We start from the raw sequence: 22,202 nt of genomic DNA on the forward strand, positions 1-22,202 counted from the left end.
CATTAGCAGAGGGAGACATGCTCTTCCTAGCAATAGCAGTTGCTTGTAAATAGAGCCAGAAGTCATTGAAACCATTCAGGGCTGGATTTTCAACTATGTCTAAGTAGAGTTCAGGTGCAGTGGGTAGAAGTAATCATGACACCAGTTTGAATCTCCGATGCTGCATCACTGGCCCTGGTGTAAGGTCCCTCCAGGAGCAAGCCTAAATGGTGCAAAGTGGATGAAGCAGACCAGAGACTCTGATCCTCTAGTCTAGATGCTTCTGTCACAGTTCAGTGCAATTGCACCTATATTTCCCCCTCCATGGTCCAGCAAGGGCACCCACTCTCACACGTTCAGCTTCCCAGCTGCCTCTGCACACTGGGGTGGAGACCCATGTCTCTTTCTCCCTCCTGGCCAGGGTATTTCCCTGCCTACACTGTGAATTCCTTAGCAAAGCCAGACTGCCTCAGCAGCTTGCTCTGCTTTTCTCCTCAGAGCCTATAAACAGCATATTACTCACGGTTAAGTTACCACACAGCTCTTTCTAAGCAAGCATATTTATTCTTAAGATAAAAGTATTACAGAGAAAACATATTCCAAACAATAAAAGAACCTTGTCACATGCTAATAAATTTACCAGAGATCACCGCACCCCTCCATCTCCACCAGAGCTCTCGTTGGTGTCAGTCCTTCTACGGATTAGGGCCATTCCCCTTGGACAGAAGGTTCTGTCCATTTGCTGGATCAGAATGAAGGCAAATAACTCAGGTTATTTGTCCAAAAGTACTTTGTTTGTCTGCTGGTCTCTGGAGAATCCCATTTGAACTAGTATATGCAAGTATCTCCAGGTGGTGGTGCCTCTTTGGAGGTGTTACAACCTGAGTATACTTGTGTAGTCACCTCTCACTGTTCTTAGTTCTTCGTGTGCTGTGGTTCCTCTCCTCCATGGAATTTCATATAATCCCTGGTCCACAGTGATACATAAACTTAATACCATTATTTTTTCCCAAAGATTTTGCAGGAAATTGCCATGTGTGTCAGAGCTTCTCTGAATTTACCTGACCAGCTCTGGTTTGGACAATGGGGACTAAGCATCTCAGCAGATCAGACATTCTTTCAAGAGTTCACTTTCTCCTTCCTGGTTTTAGTCAGGCTCAGAAAAATCCACAGAGAATTTCTCTGTCATGATATAGATACTTTTGCTTCTGTGTGATACTAGCAAGTGCAGAAGTACTTTATGTGGAAATGTCAATGACAAATAAAAATTAGTCAAGCTTCAAAACACACATACCTTTTGGATTTCATTCAAATTTGGGGTAAATATTTAGGTACATTCTTATTTAATGCTCATTGGTTGGCCAGATCTTATTTATAAACACCTCATTATACTGTTATTTTTTTAATGCCTGAAAGGTTAAAGTTTGTCTGAATTATAAGCAACTGAAAACAGGGAGTTACAAAGGAAATTGTTGGGTAATCTTAATAATAAGTGTTGCTACTGCACTGCTTATAATCTTAAGTATGTGCATTATGCTTGTGTGTGTGTATACACACATTTTATGTGCACTTCCTCCGGCATTTAGGCAAAAGGTGAGTTGATCGTTTGGGATCTATTGGTGTGATCTGGTGCCATTATTATTATGACTATCATTGTCATCATGATTACTACGGGGTTATTTATTGTTGAATGGGCAGTTCTGTGAGTAAACTGAAATGTGGTTTGTTGTATGAGGGAAAACAGTCAAAAATGATGATCCCACAAACGGTTTCCTATTTGATGTGAAATAGCAACAATATGTTTTATTAGTTTATTTTTCTGTCCTGGTTGCAGCCACTGGCTCTTGGAATGTGTTTGAGAAACCAGTCAAATCTGGAACCACTCTCTGTGCTTTCTGTCAGTGTTATGATCTGCCTTCCTCTCAGCCCACTCTCACACACTTTACCACCCAGCCTCCATCTCTCTCTCTCTCTCTCTCTCTCTCTCTTTCTGTATTTTGCAATGCAAGCAACATGTCACGAATAAATTATAGACACATCCAGATTAGGAGGACATGTGAATAACATTGTGTCCACTTCTCCCACATAGCCTATTTCAGGAAGTAGTGCTGGTTTGGCTGATGACAATGCTCAGCATAGATTTTTTGCTGCATTTTTAACACCCTGGATTGTTTTGCATCAGATTCTTGATTCGGTACATCTGCTGAGCTGCATTGCCATATGATCCAGCAGAACGCCACATGTTTTGTCACATGAAACATATGGGAAAAGAAAGGGGAAGTCTGGTACAGTGGTTAAAGGACAGAGAGATGCTAGAGGTTCTATTTCTGACCCGGCCACAGGCTAGCTGTGTGAATTTAGGCATATCGCTTTGAAAATCTTACCCTAAGGCACAAAACGCAGTTAGGCATCCAACTCTCAATGAAAATCAAATGGAATTAGGTACCTAAGTCCTATTTGTGCCTTGGAAAATCTCCACCTGTATCTCTCTGGGCATCGTTTTCTCCATCTGAGGAATATAGTAGGGATGGGAGTACTCACTACAGTAGGGGATGATATTTGCCTACCTGACAGTGGTGTTGTGAAGGTTAATTCATTAATGTTTGTATAACCCTTTGGGATTCTTGAAAGGAAATTGCTCTATCAGTGCAGAGTACTATTTTCTTCATGAGTTCCTCAACCAAGAGACAAACTCATCTGTTATTGCAGGACAACGGAAGATACAAAAAGATGCAAGTGACTCTTCCAAGAATGCCATGGTTCCTCCCATTGGTGCCTCCCTCTATACTGTAGTGTGCTGCAATGGCTCCTTAGTCCAGCTGGGAACATGGGATGTTCTATTGTGATTTTAATGTTCATGTGGCGCTCTTCTACCCCTAGGTTTATAAACTTTACGGTGAGAAGGGACCATCATGATCATCTAGTCTGACCTCCTGCACATTGCAGGCCACAGAACCTCACCCACCCACTCTTGCAAATAGACCCCTAATGTCCGCTGAGTTACTGAAGTCCTCTAATCATGATTTAAGGACCTCAAGTTACAGAGAACCCACCATCTACACGAGTTGAAACCTGCAAGTGACCCTGGCCCACACTGCAGAGGAAGGCGAAAAAACCCCAGGATCTCTTGCAATCTGACCTGGGGGGAAAATTCCTTCCCATTCCCAAATATGGCGATCAGTTAGACCCTGAGCATGTGGGCAAGACCCACCCGCCAGACACCTGGAAAAGAATTCTCTATAGTAACTGAGAGCCCTCACCATTTATTGTCCCATCACTGGCCTTTGGAGATATTGCCTGCTAACAGTTGCAAATCGGCTACCTGCAATTGTAGGCAGTCTTATTATATCATTCCCTCCATAAACTTATCAAGCTCAGTCTTGAAGCCAGTTAGATTTTTTGCTCCCACTGGAATGTCTGTTCCAGAACTTCACTCCTCTGATGGTTAGAAACCTTCATCTAATTTCAAGCCTAAACTTGCTGATGACCAGTTTACATCCCATTTGTTCTTGTGTCCACATTGGCACTTAATTTAAATAACTCCTCTCCCTCCCTGGTATTTATCCCTCTGATATATTTATAGAGAGAAATCATATCACCCCTCAGCCTTCGTTTGGTTAGGCTAAACAAGCCAAGCTCTTTGAGTCTCGTCTCACAAGGTAGGTTTTCCATTCCTCTGATCATCCTAGTAGCCCTTCTCTGCACTTGTTCCAGTCTGAATTTATCTTTCTTAAACATGGGAGACCAGAATTTCACACAGTATTCCAGATGAGGTCTCACCAGTGCCTTGTATAATGGTACTATTAACACTCCCATGTCTCTACTGGAAATACCTCACCTGATGCATCCAAGGACTGCATTAGCCCTTTTAATGGTCGCATCACATTTGCAGCTTATAGTCATCCTGTGATCAACAAATACAACCAGGTCTTTCTCCTGCTCTGTTGCTTCCAACTGATAAGTCCCTAGCTTATAGCAAAAATTCTTGTTGTTAGTCCCTATTAAATTTCATCCCATTTCTATTACTCCAGTTTTCACGGTTGTTCAGATCATCTTGTATGATATTCTGGTCTACCTCCATATTGGCAATACCTCCCAACTTTGTGTCATCTGCAAATTTTATTAGCACACTCCCACTTTTTATGCCAAGGTCATTAATAAAAATATTAAATAAGATTGGCCCCAAGACCGATCCCTAAGGAACTCCACTAGTAATCTCCCTCCAGCCTGACATTCACCTTGCAGTATGACCCATTGTAGCCTCCCCTTTAACCAGTTCCTTACCCACCTTTCAATTCTCATATTAATTCCCAACATCTCTAGTTTAACTAATAATTTTCCATGTGGAACTGTATCAAATGCCTTACTGAAATCCAGGTAAATCTACTGCATTTCCTTTGTCTCAAAAATCAGTTATCTTCTCAAAGAAGGAGATCAGGTTGGTCTGGCATGATCTCCACCTTTTGTAAAACCATGCTGTATTTTATCCCAAATACCATTTACCTCTATGTCCTTAATGACTTTCTCTTTCAAAATTTGGTCCAAGACCTTACATACAATTGAGGTTACACTACTAGGCCTGCAGTTTCCTGGATCATTTTTTCCCTCTTTCTTACAAATAGGAACTATATTAGCAATTCTCCAGTCATAGGATATGATCCCCCAATTTACAGTTTCGTTAAAAATTCTTGCTATTCAGCTTGTAATTTTTTGTGTCAGTTCCTTTAATACTCTTGGATGGAGATTGTTGTAATGTATAGTGCACAGTAACTACTGAGCCTATTCTTCTGATGTCCTGGTGCCCTTTTTTTCTGTACCTTTTTCCTGCATCTGCCTCAAAAGTATGTGACAGTTTTTATCACAATGGATTTCTGTTTTGAAGGAGGACATTTTAATTACCTAACAAAAGACCAGGAGTGCAAAATTACACCGCTGCACAGCAATGTGATGTCAGCTAATAACATAAAAAGAAAAGGAGTACTAGTGGCACCTTAGAGACTAACCAATTTATTTGAGCATCAGCTTTCGTGAGCTACAGCTCACTTGCATCCAATGAAGTGAGCTGTAGCTCACGAAAGCTTATGCTCAAATAAATTGGTTAGTCTTTAAGGTGCCACTAGTACTCCTTTTCTTTTTGTGAATACAAACTAACACGGCTGCTACTCTGAAACCAGCTAATAACATCCATGTCTAACAGCAGACCCTCTGGTATTGTTTAGAGCAGTGTATTGATGAACAGCAGCAACCATATTGGCATTGCAGTCACTCTGTTTACAATAATGACTTGTGTCAACCCTTGAACACCATGACCGAAATGCTTGCACACACACAAACACACACACACTCCAAGGGACCCCACTTAGCAGACCAGAAAGAATCCAATTCATGGATTTCACTTGGAAGTAGCTTATGGAGAAAAATCATAAGACAACACTAAGGCCTTGTCTACACTGGGAATTTGTCTCATTCCAGCCATCAGCAGCTAGCCACTGATTTCTACCCCCTCATTTCAAGCAGGGGTAAGTTCCACTGGGAAAATTGCAGCTTTCCTTCTTTACATTAGGGGTTTGCACCTGTGCTGGCTTTCTAGTTTCTGGCTACTAATGGCTGAAATTGAGACATATTCCCATTGTAGATACGCCTAATCCAGTGGTTCTCAAAGTTTTATATTGGTGATCCCTTTCACACAGCAAGCCTCTGAGTGTGACCCCCTTTATAAATTAAAACACTTCTTTTTATATTTAACACTATTATAAATGCTGGAGGTGAAGTGGGGATGGAGGCTGACAGCTCATGACCCCCCATGTAATAACCTTGTGACCTCCTGAGGGAGTCACGACCCCCAGTTTGAGAAACCCTGGCCTAATTGATGGACTGCACTTCAGGTTAGTGCAGTGCCAAATATGGGGCTGAATTCAGCAGATTGCCATATCCAACAGCGTCAAGCACTCAGTGGAAAAGGATTATGTAATGAATGGTGATCAAGAAGTTCACTGGAAACCTTGGTCAGCATAAGGGAAGGGATAGGGTGGAGGTCATGATGGAGAAAAGCAAGAAGTGCGTGGCCACATTCACTGCCTGCAGATCTGTGGCTTTTATATTAAGAGGTTCTTCAGGTGGGAAGCTGAAAGTTATTATATTAACACAAAGTGAATAAGGAGTTTGCTGAGTCTGACAGCATTGGATGAAAAATGCCACTGAGCAAATGCTGAATGGTAAGAGGTAGAATTAAATCATCAAACAATTAGAAAATAATTAAGTAATGAGATGTACTATTAAGCAATAAACTCTAAGTGCTGGTTCAGTGGTGAAGACATGGGTTCCTGACATCATAAATTCCAGATCCAGACAGTTACCATATAGTAGTATCCTGCTGTGGGAGCTGATGATGATGTCAGCTATTATTTCTGTAGAAAATAAGGGTGGGTGGTGGACACAATGAAAAGTAATAGGAAGAGAATGTTTATTATGGCTGGAGCAGTGCCAAGAAAGAAGAAAGTGGAGCAACAGTGCTGCATTCGGGGAGAACAATGCACTGCAACCCTGCTAATGATGCCAAGCAACAAGTAACCAGGAATGCTGTGAATCTATAATGAATGTGCCGTGTTCTTGCCCATATACCAGAGGGCAGCAATAATGATGATAATAATTATTATGACTACCATTTCACTAACTAGAAAAGTATTCTACAAACATTGCAAAGAAATTTAGAAAATATATATAGAATAATACATATTTATATACATATATGTGGGTGTGTTTATTATCTAAATATAAAACATAACAAAATGTGTTAGAAAATGTTGTTTACGTTGTAAAGTCAAGAATTCAAAAGTCAGGAAGTACGACGTGTATGGTTGTCTGCACCCCCCAACCTTGTGTGTCTGTTCTGTGCACTGGCTGAGGTGGTGTGTGTGGGGGGTCGTTCTGTGGAAAAATAGTATTTTATTATGTGCTTAACCAGTTATAATGCATACATACAAAGAGGCATGACTAAGTTTGCCTGGGCAACCATAAATCTGGCATTCCCTAACTTTCAAATACTTGGCTTTGCAATTAAACAACATTCCTTCGATGTATTTTTTGTGTATAATTTCTTAGGGTTTTTTTAAGGGGAAAAACAAATTCTATTATGTGCAGGTTTACAGGGGAAGGTGAGCCTGCCCTTTTCACTCCCTTTACAGCTGCATTGGCAGCTCCCTGGTGTTCTCAGTGCAGTGCCTACTGTTGCTGCTGCTTTGGCAGTGGTGTGAGCCCAGCCTTGGAATGGTCAGTGATTTTGGCAGGCTCCCAACATTTCCATAAGAAAAGCAAGTGGGAGAAGAGAAAGGGTGATTTTTCAGTATCTTGATGTTAGAGCCAAACTGAATGGAATTTCATGAGACAAAATAAAAATAAAAATCTGTAGCCTAAAAGGATTGCCCTTGCTGCATATCAAAGGCCTGCTGCAAATGATGGTGACATGAGAGATCTGCAAAAAAAACCATAGCAAGAATCATAGAATCGTAGGACTGGAAGGACCTCAAGAGATCAACAAATCCAGTCCTCTGCATCCAAGCAGGACTAAGTATTATCTGACCATCCCTGACAGGTGTCTGTCCAACCTGCTCTTAAAAATCCCCAGTGACGGAGATTCCACAGTCTCCCTAGGGAATTTATTCCAGTGCTTAACTACCCTGACAGGAAGTTTTTCCTAATGTCCATCCTAAACCTCCCTTGCTGCAATTTAAGCCCATTGCTTCCTGTCCTATCCTCAGAGGTTAAGGAGAACATTTTTTCTCCCTCTTCCTTATAACAACCTTTTATGTACTTGTAGGTATATCCTTTATTATGGAAAGTGTTACACCACTTTATGCAGCCCTGACTGTACATGCTCAGGGTTTGTGTGTCTCCTTCTTCATACAGAGAAGCAAGAGTTGATAATTGATGTGCCCCCAGGAAAAGCTCAGAAGAATTATCACGAGGGTCAGGAGCTGAAGATTCAAGGGGAGGTTTGGGGACTGAAATGTAGGGCAGAGTGGTGTTTGAAAACGTGGACGGTTCAAATCGAATTGGCTCTGAGCGACCGGCGCAACCCGGATCCCAAGGGAGAGGAGAAGTCCCCAGGAGCGTGAGTGAACTGCCGAGGTGGGCTCATCCCCACGCTGAAGCTAAGCCCGGTTGCACAACCCCCCAGGAGTCAGGAGTGGGTAGCTGGGGGACAAGCACTGGCGCAAGTGCCTCCAGAGGAGGAAGCGGAGGGGGAATGAGTAGGGCTGAAGAAGAGGGGCGGGGAGTTGAACATGGAGCGGCGGCCCCGTGCTGGGGGGAGGACTAGTCACTAGCGCCCTGTTCCCCTGGGCTTTGCCCTCCGGCTCCGCGGGCCTGGGGGCGCTAGGACCCTGCCCCAGACGGCAGCTGGGAATCCCCCCCGGGGGCGGGGGGTAGGTAGAGGCTGCAGGCGGCTCAGCAGAGAGCCGCAGCTCCAGCCGCGCGGGAGAGAGCCGGCCGGCGGGCACGGCAGCGCGGAGCCCAGCCCCAGCACCTCCGCCCCGGGACGCCTCTGGCCGCCCCGCCCGGCCAGGGAGCTCCGAGCGGGTGAAGTTCGCCCGGCCCGGCCCGGCCCGGCCTCTCTCTCCGGCTTAGAGGCAAGAGGGGTTCAGGCAAAGGAGCGCTCGGGCGGGGTGAATGCGGCGGCGCCGGGGCTGCGAAGCGATGGCAGGCGCCGAAAGTTTGGGCCAGCGGGACACCTGTCTGTGCCGCGGGTTGGCTGTCTCCGAGCCCAGAATCGCTGCTGCTGCTGGGGTGTCTGGGGGTGTGTTGAGGGGATGCTGGGGTGTGTGCTGGGGTGTCTGGGGGGTGTGTGTGCTGGGGTGTCTGGGTATGTGCTGTGGTATGGGTGTGTGTTGAGGTGTGTGAGGGGGTGTCTCTGGGTGCCTTGGTATGGGTGTGTGTTGAGGGGATGCTGGGGTGTGTGCTGGGGTGTCTGGGGGGGTGTGTGCTGGGGTGTCTGGGGGTGTGTTGAGGGGATGCTGGGGTGTGTGTGCTGGGGTGTCTGGGGTGTGTGTGTGTGTGCTGGGGTGTCTGTATGTGCTGTGGTATGGGTGTGTGTTGAGGTGTGTGAGGGGGTGTCTCTGGGTGCCTTGGTATGGGTGTGTGTTGAGGGGATGCTGGGGTGTGTGCTGGGGTGTCTGGGTGTGTGCTGTGGTATGGATGTGTGTGCTGGGGTGTCTGGGGGGGTGTGTGCTGGGGTGTCTGGGGGTGTGCGGGGGTGTGCTGTGGTATGGGTGTGTGTTGAGGTGTGTGAGGGGGTGTCTCTGGGTGCTGTGGTATGGGTGTGTGTTGAGAGGATGCTGGGGTGTGTGTGTGTGTGTTTGGGTCTGGGTATGTGTTGAGGGGATGCTAGGGTGTGTGTGCTGGGGTGTCTGGGTATGTGCTGTGGTATGGGTGTGTGTTGAGGTGTGTGAGGGGGTGTCTCTGGGTGTTGTGGTATGGGTGTGTGTTGAGAGGATGCTGGGGTGTGTGCTGGGGTGCCTGGGTGCGCGCTGTGGTATGGGTGTGTGTTGGGGTGCTGGGGTGTGGGTGTGTGTTGGGGTCTGGGTATGTGTTGAGGGGTTGCTAGGGTGTGCGTGCTGGGGTGTGTGAGGGGCTGCTGGGGGTGTGTGCTGGGGTGTCTGGGGGTGTGCTGTGGTATGGGTGTGTGTTGAGGGGGTGCTGGGGTGTCTGTGTGTTGGGATGTATGAGGGGGTGCTGGCTGTGTGTGTGTGCTGGGGTACGGGTGTATGTTGGGCTCTGTGAGGGGTTGCCAGGGTGTGTGTGTGAGGGGGGTGCTGGGGGGGTGCATGTGTGTGTGCTGGGGCAGGGAGGACCTTTACATGTAAAACAAAACCCTTCCTAACTCTTGAGCAGCGCAATCAAAGGGCCCCTGATGTTTTGGGGGAAGACGCCAGAAGTAACTGGGAGGAGGGGTGATTGCTTGATGGGGAGTGCAAGGGAGAGATCAGGGTGGTTCCTTTGAACCAACTGACTTTCCCTGTCTCTCCTTGCTCAGGACTCCTGAAGTGCAGCCAGGGAGCTGGTGAGAGCATCTGGGGAGCCCTGGGGACCAGCAGGAGATCTCCCAAGCAAGGCCACATGGAGAACGAGACCTTGGCCTTTGGACCCCCTCTGGGCAACAGCAGGGTCAACCAGACCCTAGGGAAGATGCCCCAGCACCCTCTGGAGCTGCAGGTGGTGACCATCTTGCTGGTGCTGCTGATCTGTGGGGTGGGCATCGCGGGGAACATCATGGTGGTACTGGTGGTGCTGCGCACCAAGCACATGGTGACCCCCACCAACTGCTACCTGGTGAGCCTGGCCGTGGCAGACCTGATTGTGCTGCTGGCGGCAGGGCTGCCCAACATATCGGAGGTGGTGGCCTCCTGGGTGTACGGCTACGCCGGCTGCCTGTGCATCACCTACCTGCAGTACCTGGGCATCAACATCTCAGCATGCTCCATCACCGCCTTCACGGTGGAGCGCTACATCGCCATCTGCCACTCCATCAAAGCGCAGCTGCTCTGCACCGTGGCCCGGGCCAAGCGCATCATTGCTTGTGTCTGGCTCTTCACCTCCCTCTACTGCATGATGTGGTTCTTCCTGGTGGACACTGCCCAGGCGACCTTCTCAGACGGGGTGCAGGTCAGCTGTGGCTACAGGGTCTCCAGGAACCTATACCTGCCCATCTATTTCCTGGACTTCACTGTCTTCTATGTCATCCCACTGGGGCTGGCCACTGTCCTGTATGGCCTCATTGCCCGCATCCTCTTCATGAGCCCCCTGCCTGCCAGCCCCCAGGACTCTGGCAGGCTCAGCTTCATGCACCAGGGCAAGCCGCCCAGCTCCAGCTCAATGAAGCTCTCCTGCCAGGGCAACAACGGGGCTCTGAGCTCCAGGAAACAGGTACATCCTGAAAGCCGGTGTGCTGCCCCCCTCCTGCTGCACCTGAGAGAGGGTGGCATTGGGAGGATGGGGGGGCATGAGACAGGTGGGGTGGGGCAGGGACTGGAGGTATGAGAGAGGTGGTGTTCCTGTGTTCCTAAAGAAGTCTTCACTCTTTGTCTCTTACGTGTTATAAAGACTCTGGGAATTGGTCTGAATGGCATTTTTTTCTCGGTGTTTCCAGGTGACATCCTGGAAAGGGTGTAGGCGACTTAGTGCATTACCCCCGTTATGGTCAGGATGCATTAAAGGAACCCGTCTGGTGGCTGCTTAGAAAGTCATCATCTCTCTAAACAGACAAGCCTGCGGAGTTGCCTTACTTTGAGGGTTGGCAGCAAGGGCCTTCTCTGTGGGGCAAAATCTTTTAGAACTGCGACTCTGATCCCTGACTTGGCAGGGGCCCTGGAACGCCATCTAATCAATTACACCTGATGGGTGCTTAGGGATCCTTTTCTCCTGGAACACCCCCCAAAGCTGGCAGACTTCCCAACAGAGCCCAGAGCTTCTTGGATTTAAAAGAGTGATCGCCCCACTCACAGAAGACAGCGAGGTTGTGTGGGGGGAATGGGACTGAGCAGAGGAATAATGCTATTGCCTTTATTGCTATTTCCGGGTTTTCTTTCCCTTCCCTGTGTAATGAAATCGTCAGGGGTAAGAGGAGAAAAGGAGTGAAAGCTGATAAAAGGCTGAATTCTTTTAAAAGGCCCCTGACTACACAGGGCATTGGTTCCCCACAGTCCCTGTCTCAGCAGAGAAGGCAGAGAAACGACTGCCTTGTGCTACACACACCACAAGAAAGGGAAGCATTCCGCAGGAATGGAGCAGTCCTGGCTAGAGGCGGATATTGTTGCAGGCTAGCTATTAATTCGCTCCATGATTAGTAAGGTGTTCGATTACCATAATGTAACCTGAGCTTCACTCCCAAACTGGAATCATGATTAATTAACCCTTCCAGTTTAAAATCGCCAAGGAAGAGGAGATCTGATGAGACACACCTCAGACAGGAGCACCATTACCCAAACTCCCATCCCTTCCCTCTGAACTCCTTTCTGAGCCAATAGCATATGAATTAATTCTAGGGAGCAAACTCGCCTTGGGTAAAAAGAGGAGCTGTCCTCCAGCAGGGGGAGACGTTTCCCTTTTCTTTGCTAGTTAGTCCGTGTTTGGCTGGTTCGTTCCTGTTAGCGTTCATCATTCTGTCTGGATGTGATTTCATCCTTTGCCTAACCCACACTTTAGCTGGACAATAACTACCTGAAACCTTATTATCCTCCTTCCCTTAGTGGACAATCACAGTGTCCAGATGTGGGACCTCTATTTTTACATCTGCACTTTTACTTTATTGTGTATTAGTCAACTTTTCCATTGCTGCAGGGAGGCAGGAGAGGTGCCATTTCTAGAGCTGCTTAGCGAATCCAAGCAAGGAGTGAGTCATTACATCTCAGTGAGGAGAAAATTTTGAAATACCAGGTGCAATAAAATAGAGCTCTGGACTTGGATCTCTTAAGCTGTCCGTGTGTGTGTGTGTTTCTAGTCTTTCTCCTTTAACTCTTGGTCTCTTCTCTTCCCATGGAAAGGTTTAGATCACATACTGAATCCTTGTAAAATAACTGGGTGAAATGTTAGCATTTGAAATAAAGGAACTGGAGTGGTTTAGACGTGTAAATAATAGGCAAATGAGGCCCTTTGGGATTATGCTTGATAATTTACAGCAGAAATGGACAGGCAGAGGATTTAGATGTGGATTTGGAGACTGCAGTTTGCAAGGCCAGTTCTAGCCTGGTGTAAGTGGGTGCAACTCCCTTGACTTTAAGGGCTTAAACCTGGGCTGACTTTGGCCCTTAGTGTCTACAAATTGTAAGGATCATATACTCTTGGGGCATGGATGCACTGATACTGATAAGTGCTGTGTAAAGGCTGGTTGGGAAATGGGATTCTCTTTTGGTGTCCCATTTTTCCATCAGAAAATTTCAAAATTTGAACTTTTTCAACCAGTTCTAGTGCTGTGTGTGTAGTGAGGGAAGGTATACGACTTGGCATGCTGCAGACAGCCTATTGTATCTTCAAAGCCCTGGGCTGACATTAACTAATTCTCCCAGCACCCTTGTAAGAAAGAGGAATAGGATCAACGTTTCACGCCAGCTCAGCATTTAAGGGTTTTTAGAACTGTGTATGTGCTTTTACACACCCAGGCTAAAACTCTTATTGGCTTCTCTGGAGCCAAGATTTCACCCCTCATTTCCTGACTGCAATCACAGAAACTCCCCTGTCACTCATAGCCTGTTCTTATGGGCACTTAGACATCTAACCATCATCCGCACACACTTACCACAATCACACACTCAGGGTACATCCACAAATACACACACCTCATTTTGAAAATCCCAGGCTAAGTGGCTTACCTACAGCCAGTCAGTGGTAGATGTAGGATTGTAACACAGGCGTTCCTGGCTTGCAGCCCCGTGCTTTTTCCTCTAGACTACGCTGCCTTTGATAGTTTAGGGTATGGCTCTTGGTCTGTAAGGCATCCAGCCACATTGGAACTGTATTCTGGTGGTTGGAGAGTCCAGAAAATGTTCTTCAAAGAACAATTGCTACACAAGTTGCCCCTTTATGGGGTGCCTCCCCTGACTGATGGCCATCATTGCCTGAAGTAGGCTGTCTGCTCTTCAGCACAATTGCCTTGTCTTTTGTGGAGCATTGCATAGCTCCATATAACACTTTCAACTCTCCTTAGCAACAGTTGTCGACTCTGTAGGCCCAGCAGAGGCCTGTTGATTCTGCTCTTGCAGACAAGCAGACACAGGATACTTACCATAGGAACACACTATCTCCTTTTGGTCACACCAGAATGTGTTGTTTGTAAGAAGGCACAACCCATAGCATTCTGGGACTTCTCAGCATGCAATGGCTCTCTGGTTTGCGTCAGGTTTCTTATGGCCTTTCTGATCTGCTGCTGCCTGAGAGTCCCTGGATGAGGCTGAGAGATGAACAATAATATAATAATTAATATAATTAATATAATATTTCCACCTGTAGCTCTTAAAGCATTTTAAAAAGGTGGCTCAGTATCATTATCCCCCAACACAAATGAGGAAACAGAGGCACAGAGAGATGAAGAGTAGGGCCCAAGGTCACATGGCAAGTCAGTGACAGAAGCAGGAAAAGAACATGCATCTCCTGGTTCCCAGCCCTGTCTGGGTTGTACTGCCTCTCTCGGGATCCATCTGAATTATGAAGCTGCATGAACTATCAAATGAGTCAACTTGGTGAGACCCAGGGACCCCAGAAACATTATGGTGGGAAATAAACTTTGGAAATATTGGTCTCTCTGTCTCCAGAGAGAGATGGGCTCCTGGGAGACAGTGAGCAGGAAGGTACCTTCCAAATAGTCACAGGGCAGTGAAGCCTGAGCTGTGACAGCCAGAATGTCCTGTTCAGGTTTACTGCATGGTCCAAAGATCACTTTAAAGGTCTTTCCTCATTCTTTGCCTCCCTAGAAGAAACCACTGTCAGCAGAGCCAGGGCAAGCTTTGGAGGCAGTAGGATAACTGCAGCTACAGAGGAAACCCCACAAAATGCAATTTGGAAGGACCAAGTGGGAGAATACGTGAGATCTGCAGCCATATTAGGGGGACATCAGCAAGAGGATAATAAGATATGGTGTGTGTCCCTCTCACACACACACAGCTCCAGTGCATGCATCTCTTTGCAGTTCATTAGCTGCTGCAGCTGAAAATGTCTCTCTTCCTTTGCTGACTCTAGTTCCATTTTCAGAAAATTGTAAATGTGAAAGAATTTGAAAACCTGCTTTTTTCTTCTTCTAACTTTTCTGTCATCATCTTGTTAAATTTTACAGGGGCCATTGTCATATGTTAAAATCAAGGCTGCTGTGAAGGCTGGAGAAAACTATAGGGTCTCGCTTCTCCTCTCACTTCTAGTGTTGTAAATTGGGAGCAGCTACACAGAAGTCAAGCAGAATGAGAAGTGAATCAGGCCCATAGGGCAACATGGTTTATCAGCTACCAGGAGACGGGCTGGCCCATCTCAAATGGAATATCCAAGTCATTTATGTCAATGCCAAACTTTGCCTTAAATGTAGTCATGCTTCTTGCACCCACTACTTTCCCCTCATTAGATTCTTCCATTATTCAATGAGTCTCTGTAGTAGAAAGCCTTCCCGTTAATATTTAGCCGAGAGTCATCCAGTTTTTAACAGCAAATTGCCTAGAGCTTAATACATTTATTACAGTTCACAGAGAGCAGCGGAGAGGAAACAGAGACAGATGAGTATATCAGGCCAGAGTCAGCAAGCTAAATATTGTTTCGTGGTATTATCTTCCAGCTTTTCTTTTCTTTTCTTTTTTTTTTTTGGATACATTTGAGAGTCTCCAGTGGGTGTGAATCATTTACCTGGCAGACAGTAAATGTGTTTAATGCACACATACTATTGTGAGCCTCTCAACAAGGATGACAGGATTATTAGCATGTCTGATTGCATCCAGCATAATATTTGGAACCGTTACAGCTTCCCATTCAATGGGCTTTGGAGGATTTCAGAAGACAATGGGCTAACATGCATATTATTATTAACACTTATATTGCAGTAGCATCTAGAGGCCCGAATCATGTTAGAATCCCACTGTGCTAGGTGCTGTACAAATATCATAAATGACAGCCCTTTCCCTAAAGAGCTTACCAGCTATTATAAAGGTTACTGCCAAGTGGATGGGGAGAAACTGAAGACATGATATGCCTTGTTTTCAGTAAGGCTTTTGACGCAGTCCTGCATGACATTCTCAAAAGCAAACTAGGGAAATGTGGTGTAGATTGTATTACAATAAGGTGGGTGTACAACTGGCTGAAAGAGCATTCTCAAAGAGAAGTTATTAATGGTTCACAGTCGAGTCACATGACTTGGATGTGACTCAGTCCAGTCACATGACTTGGATAATGGAGCAGAGAGTATGCTTTTAAAATTTGCAAGGAGACCAAGCTGGGAAGGGTTGCAAGCATTTTGGAGGACAGGATTAGAGTTCAAAACAACCTTGACAAATTAGAGAATTGTCTGAAATCAACAAGATGAAATTCAAAAAAGACAAATGCAAAGTACGACACTTAGGAAGGAAAAAAATTGAATGCACAGCTATAAAATGGGGAACAATTGGCTAGATGGTAGTACTGCTGAAAAGGATATGTGAGTTATAGTGGATGACAAATTGAATATGAGTCCACAGTGTGATGCAGTGCAAAAAAGGCTAATGTAATTCTGGGGTGTACTAACAGGAATGTCATATATAAGACACAGGAGGTAATTGTTCCACTCTGCTCAATACTGGTGAGGCCTCAGCTGGAGTACGGTGTTCAGTTCTGGGTGCCACACTTTAGGAAAGATGGGGCATACTGGATATAGTTCAGAGGAGAGCAACAAAAATGATAAAAGGTTTAGAAAACTTGATCTCTGAGGAAAGATTAAAAAAACAGGGCATGTTTAGTCTTGAGAAAAGAAGACCGAGTGGGGACGTGATAACAGTCTTCAAATATGTTAAGGGCTGTTATAAAGAGGACTGGGATCAATTCTTCTCCATCATGTCCACTGAAGGTAGGGCAAGAAGTAATGGGCTTAATCTGCAGCAAGGAAGATTTGGTAAATTATTAGGAAAAACTTCCTATCTATAAGGGTAGTGAAGCTCTGGAATAGGCTTCTAAGGAAGGTTGTGGAATCCCCATCATTGGAAGCTTTTAAGAACAGGCTGGACAAACACCTGCCAGGGATGGTCTAAGTTTCCTTGGTCCTGCCTCAGTGCAGAGGGCTGAACTAGATGACCTCTTAAAGTCCCTTCCAGCCCAACATTTCTATGATGCTATAAATACCAACTTAAATACCTTAGAGGAAAAATACTGACTGGAAAGACATACCAGAAACCCCCATTTCAAGCTTCTGTATGTGAACTGTGTATATCGGAACTCCAAATACTTATGTTCTCTATATCACATTGACTAGGAGTTCCTGCCATCACACCACCTAGGTTGTGATCTTACAATTAAGTAGAGTCAGTACAAGGATGAGAGACTTCCGTGGCTGACTCCAGTCCCTAGGAAAAGTGAGGTTTGTAAGTAAACAGTAAAGCTAATACTGTACAGGTGCCCCAGTGGCAAAGCCTTCCTTATGGAAGGGACTACTGAGAAGATGGGCTATATAGCCCTGTAAGGGTGAAAAACATTTGGTGGGGAGGCAGTGGAAATGCCTCTTCTGTATCTGAAAGTTTGGTACAGGCAAGAATATATAACATAGCTGGCCTCTGATTGTTCTGCTAATCTCTCTCTGTCCTGCATTGCATAAGGGCACATCTCAGGAGTGAGAAAGGATGCAGGTTTTGTGATAATTTATTTCCAGATGCTCATTTGTGTAAAGGACACAATCAACCTCAGAATGTTTTCTGTGCCATTTTCTCACAGATGATTCTGTTTGTCATAGAAAAGGAGAGAGGACAGATATATGCAGGAGGCTCTTTATCTGGAAATATTTTCTTATGCCACGGCTTGCCGAACATTGTATTTCATGTGGATTCCTGATGCACTTTGTTAGATGTGTCCTGCTGAGTCCAGACAAACAGCGTTTGAAAGGGGTCTGTTTAATGAGACACTGATGGAGAGGAAGCAGGCTAGCTACACTATTAGCTCAGTTATCAAACAACTGTCTGACAAGCCTTCTAGTTAGGCACTCCAGGCTCATTAATGCCTGCTTCAGAAATTTATTAGTAACCACAGTCTTAAGGGTGAGACATAAAGCCAAAGCTTATGGTCATTAAACATCCCCTTTCATCAGAATAAGGGTGCTAATCTGAATGTCATGGCTGAGTTTCCACTCTCTTCATTGCCTAGGCAATTTCAGCTGGATCCAGAATTCTTCTTAATTTCCTGATCCAAACACTTGTATTGTTGTGCACCGTTAACCAGTTGCTATGTTCCACCCCAAAGGTGGTTGCACTTCAGTAGTAGGGTAAGTAAGCCCAATTTCTCTGAAAAAACCTTCACTGATTTTTAGGACTAAACTCAGATGGAACCATTAAGGTTTTGAGGTGATACTTTTGTTTTTTCTGCTTCCCAGATAGGGTCAGAATTATCAAAGGCAAGGCTATTCTCACAGTAGTTTCATGTGTGGACAGAAGTGCCCTCAAATCTCATGCAAAATCTTGCTCACCCAAGCTTGCCAACCCAGGTCTGCAGACCCACATGGTACAGAGAGTACTGAGAAGTGCACACATTTCTGGAGACTTATCTGCACCAAACTTGAACTTAACAATTTTTGAGGTCCATTCAGCACTCAGAAAATGAGTCTAGCATAAATACTCATCAACATTCTGAGTTCAATCAGTAGGACAAGAAATTATGCCTCTAGGCTTAATTGATATGCAACTTCCCACTTCATAGGAATATACATAGGAAATGCCATACTGGATTAGAGCAGTGGACCACCTAGTCCAGTATCATGATTTTAACAGTTGTTGGCACGCAAGTTTAAGAGGAAAGTGCAAGAAACCCTACTCTAGGTAGTCATGGAATAACTTCCTCCCAGAGGAAGTGTCGTCTTAACCTCCACTAGTTAGTTTTGCTTATACCCTGAAGCACGTGTGTTTATGTCCCTAATTCACTTAGGTCCTGATCCTGCACCACTGAAATGAATGGGAGTTTCATCATTAGCTTCAATGGGAAGAGGATCAGGTCCCTATATCAGAAACAAAGTAACCGTCTCCTGTCTGGAAGGCAATGATCTTTATGGGGTTCCAGGGAACAGGCTGCCATGTAATTTGAATGTAAGTGCTGCTTAGTATGTGTTTCACATTGTACTTGGTGGTATTGAGACAAGTGATATGAGGTGAAACTAAATGGGCAGTCAGCTTTTCCTTGAATGGCAGCATATGTTTTCAAGTACCGGTTTTTCTTCTATAACAGTGAAGGGATCAAAATGCCACTGCCTTTTTCCTATCTATTTTTATACTCCTCATCCAAAGATCTCAGAGTGCTTTAACTACTTGAAATAAGTGTCACAAGCCCACGTGATGTATGAAAGGATCATCACACCCATTTTATATATGGCTGATTTGAGTCACAGAGAAGCTTAAATGGCTTGCCCAGTTTCACATACCGAGTGAAAAAAAGAGCCAAGAACAGAACCCAAGAGTTCAACTCCCTGTCCTTTACTCTACCCACTAGAGTCATTGTGAAGCTATTTAACTGTGTGCTGTTATCCTTAACAGTAAATTATCTATGCACCAAAATCACGCCAGATAAATCACATAGCTATTTTGATGCAGCTGCGGAAGGAATAAACAGAAAGAGTGCTCTGAGTATCATAAATCTTGGCTTTAGTAGAGCATCTAACAATGCCACCTGAAAGCTAACTGGATAAATTTGATCTAGATGGAAATTCTGTGAACTGGATTGAAGAACAGCTAATAGATCATTCATAAACTGTGGTGATTCATGATGCTCCATCCACTTGTGAGGTGTCATAAACATACAGCTAAGGGTAGCATAAAATCCCTCCTTTACCTGTAAAGGGTTAATCAGTTCCATTAACCTAGTTGGCACCTGACCAGAAGGACCAATGGGGAAAGAAGATACTTTCAAATTGGGGGGGGGGGTAGGGGGAAGGTTTTTGTTTGTGCTTTTGTTGTTCTCTCTGGAGACAGAGAGAGACCAAGCAAGTAATCCAGCTCCTACTGAATGATACATCTAAAATTACAGAAATAGTAAGTAATAGCAAGGAAATGCGTTAGAGTATCTTTTGTTTTAGCTTGTGAATTTTCCCTATGCTAAGAGGAAGGTTTATTCCTGTTTTTTTGTAACTTTAAAGTTTTGCCTAGAGGGGAATCCTCTGTGTTTTAAATCTTATTACCCCTGTAAAATTATCTTCCATCATGATTTTACATAGGTGTTTCTTTTACTTTCTTTTTCTTTATAATAAAAGTTCTGTCTTTAAGAATCTGATCGGGGTTTTTAGTGTCCTAAAAACCCAAGGGTCTGGTCTGTGCTACCTTTTTTACTCTCAAGCCTCCCCAGGAAAGGTGGTGAAGGGGCTTGGGGGGATATTTTGGGGAAACAGAAACTCCAAGTGGTCCTTTTCCTAAATCTTTGTCTAACTCACTTGGTGGTGGTGGCGATACTGTTCCAGGGACAAGGAAGAATTTGTGCCTTGGGGAAGTTTTTAACCTAAGAAATGGGGGCATGAAACGGTATAAAAGAAAATGCAAGCTAGACTGCAGGAACAGGTAGTTGCATTGGTCTGTGGGAAACTCTCCCAAGGAACATCAGAGAAGCTCCCACTACTGGAGTTCTTCAAACTGAGGCTGGATTTGCCCCTTTGGGTAGTGCAGTAAAGGGCTGATCTTGCCCATGGCAATACTGGAATACTCCACCCAACAGGTCTGTTCCATCCCTAATAATTGTGCTACCATCAAGTAGTGACTGCACTAGCATTACAGCCTTGGCTTTGCCTCAAAAACCCAGTCTCCAGGCCCCCTTTCTGTGGAATAGGTTGAATCACTAGCACTGAGAGATGTCAGGTGACATTCCATCTCTTTCCAACCACAAGACAACCCAGATGGCTTTAGGAGCATTCGTCTCTTGAATAGCACCATAGAATGCTGCTTCACAAGTGATACTGGTTCAAAACCTGTGACAGGCTCATTTGCTTATGAATCATTTGTTGTTGGTATGGATTATTTGCCTTCTGCCATTCATGCTTTCCATAGGCTGGCCAGAAGCACTGGCAGCTTTTTGAAAATGTCACAGAAAATATTCCTGGTGGCCTTCAGAAAGCTACCTTGTCATTTGTGTCAGAAACTTTGAATAGCACCAGAAGCTGTATTATAATTAAAAAATCATAGAATCATAGAATATCAGGGTTGGAAGGGACCTCAGGAGGTCATCTAGTCCAACCCCCTGCTCAAAGCAGGACCAATCCCCAACTAAATCATCCCAGCCAGGGCTTTGTCAAGCCTGACCTTAAAAATATCTAAGGAAGGAGATTCCACCACCTCCCTAGGTAACGCATTCCAGTGTTTCTCCACCCTCCTAGTGAAAAAGTTTTTCCTAATATCCAACCTAAACCTCCCCCACTGCAACTTGAGACCGTTTCTCCTTGTTCTGTCATCAGCTACCACTGAGAACAGTCTAGATCCATCCTCTTTGGAACCCCCTTTCAGGTAGTTGAAAGCAGCTATCAAATCCCCCCTCATTCTTCTCTTCCGCAGACTAAACAATCCCAGTTCCCTCAGCCTCTCCTCATAAGTCATATGTTCCAGTCCCCTAATCATTTTTGTTGCCCTCCGCTGGACATTTTTCAATTTTTCCACATCCTTCTTATAGTGTGGGGCCCAAAACTGGACACAGTACTCCAGATGAGGCCTCACCAATGTCGAATAGAGGGGAATGATCACGACCCTCGATCTGCTGGCGATGCCCCTACGTATACATCCCAAAATGCCATTGGCCTTCTTGGCAACAAGGGCACACTGTTGACTCATATCCAGCTTCTCATCCACTGTAACCCCTAGGTCCTTTTCTGCAGAACTGCTGCCGAGCCATTCGGTCCCTAGTCTGTAGCGGTGCATGGGATTCTTCCATCCTAAGTGCAGGACTCTGCACTTGTCCTTGTTGAACCTCATCAGATTTCTTTTGGCTCAATCCTCTAATTTGTCTAGGTCCCTCTGTATCCTATCCCTACCCTCCAGTATATCTACCTCTCCTCCCAGTTTAGTGTCATCTGCAAACTTGCTGAGGGTGCAATCCACACCATCCTCCAGATCATTTATGAAGATATTGAACAAAACCGGCCCGAGGACCAACCCTTGGGGCACTCCGCTTGATACTGGCTGCCAACTAGACATGGAGCCATTGATCACTACCCGTTGAGCCCGACAATCTAGCCAACTTTCTATCCACCTTATAGTCCATTCATCCAGCCCATACTTCTTTAACTTGCTGGCAAGAATACTGTGGGAGACCGTATCAAAAGCTTTGCTAAAGTCAAGGAACAACACATCCACCATTTTCCCCTCATCCACAGAGCCAGTTATCTCGTCATATGGGGAGAGGTGTCTTATCTGGAATGGTAAATACTAGGATAACCTCTCCCCCCCCCCCCCCCGTAGACATGCTAATAATGAGACTTCTCTGCGTCAATACAGGAGCTTGTTTAAAAGCACAATTGCCAAGTAGGTACAAACACAAGGGAGGCACCTAGAAATCAGCAGATT

The 22,202-nt window shown here is 45.3% G+C and overlaps 1 protein-coding gene across 2 annotated transcripts in view; it reads left to right on the plus strand.

Annotated features, from left to right (window-relative positions):
• The first annotated feature begins 7,975 nt into the window (after positions 1 to 7,975).
• The window catches only part of LOC102945898 (thyrotropin-releasing hormone receptor-like), a 28,221-nt gene continuing 13,994 nt past the window's right edge, over positions 7,976 to 22,202 (plus strand). Inside the window, exons 1-2 of one of the 2 annotated variants that reach the window (XM_007067281.3) lie at positions 7,976 to 8,106; positions 10,010 to 10,899. In XM_007067281.3, coding sequence (XP_007067343.1) covers positions 10,093 to 10,899 — 807 coding nt within the window. In that variant the 5' untranslated portion in view covers positions 7,976 to 8,106; positions 10,010 to 10,092. Of the gene's footprint in view, positions 8,107 to 8,491; positions 8,774 to 10,009; positions 10,900 to 22,202 lie in introns of those variants that run through there. The other variant, XM_043527357.1, reaches the window with a different exon arrangement.

The sequence above is a fragment of the Chelonia mydas genome, chromosome 13 (genome assembly GCF_015237465.2).
Source record: "Chelonia mydas isolate rCheMyd1 chromosome 13, rCheMyd1.pri.v2, whole genome shotgun sequence".
NCBI lineage: Eukaryota > Metazoa > Chordata > Testudines > Cheloniidae > Chelonia > Chelonia mydas.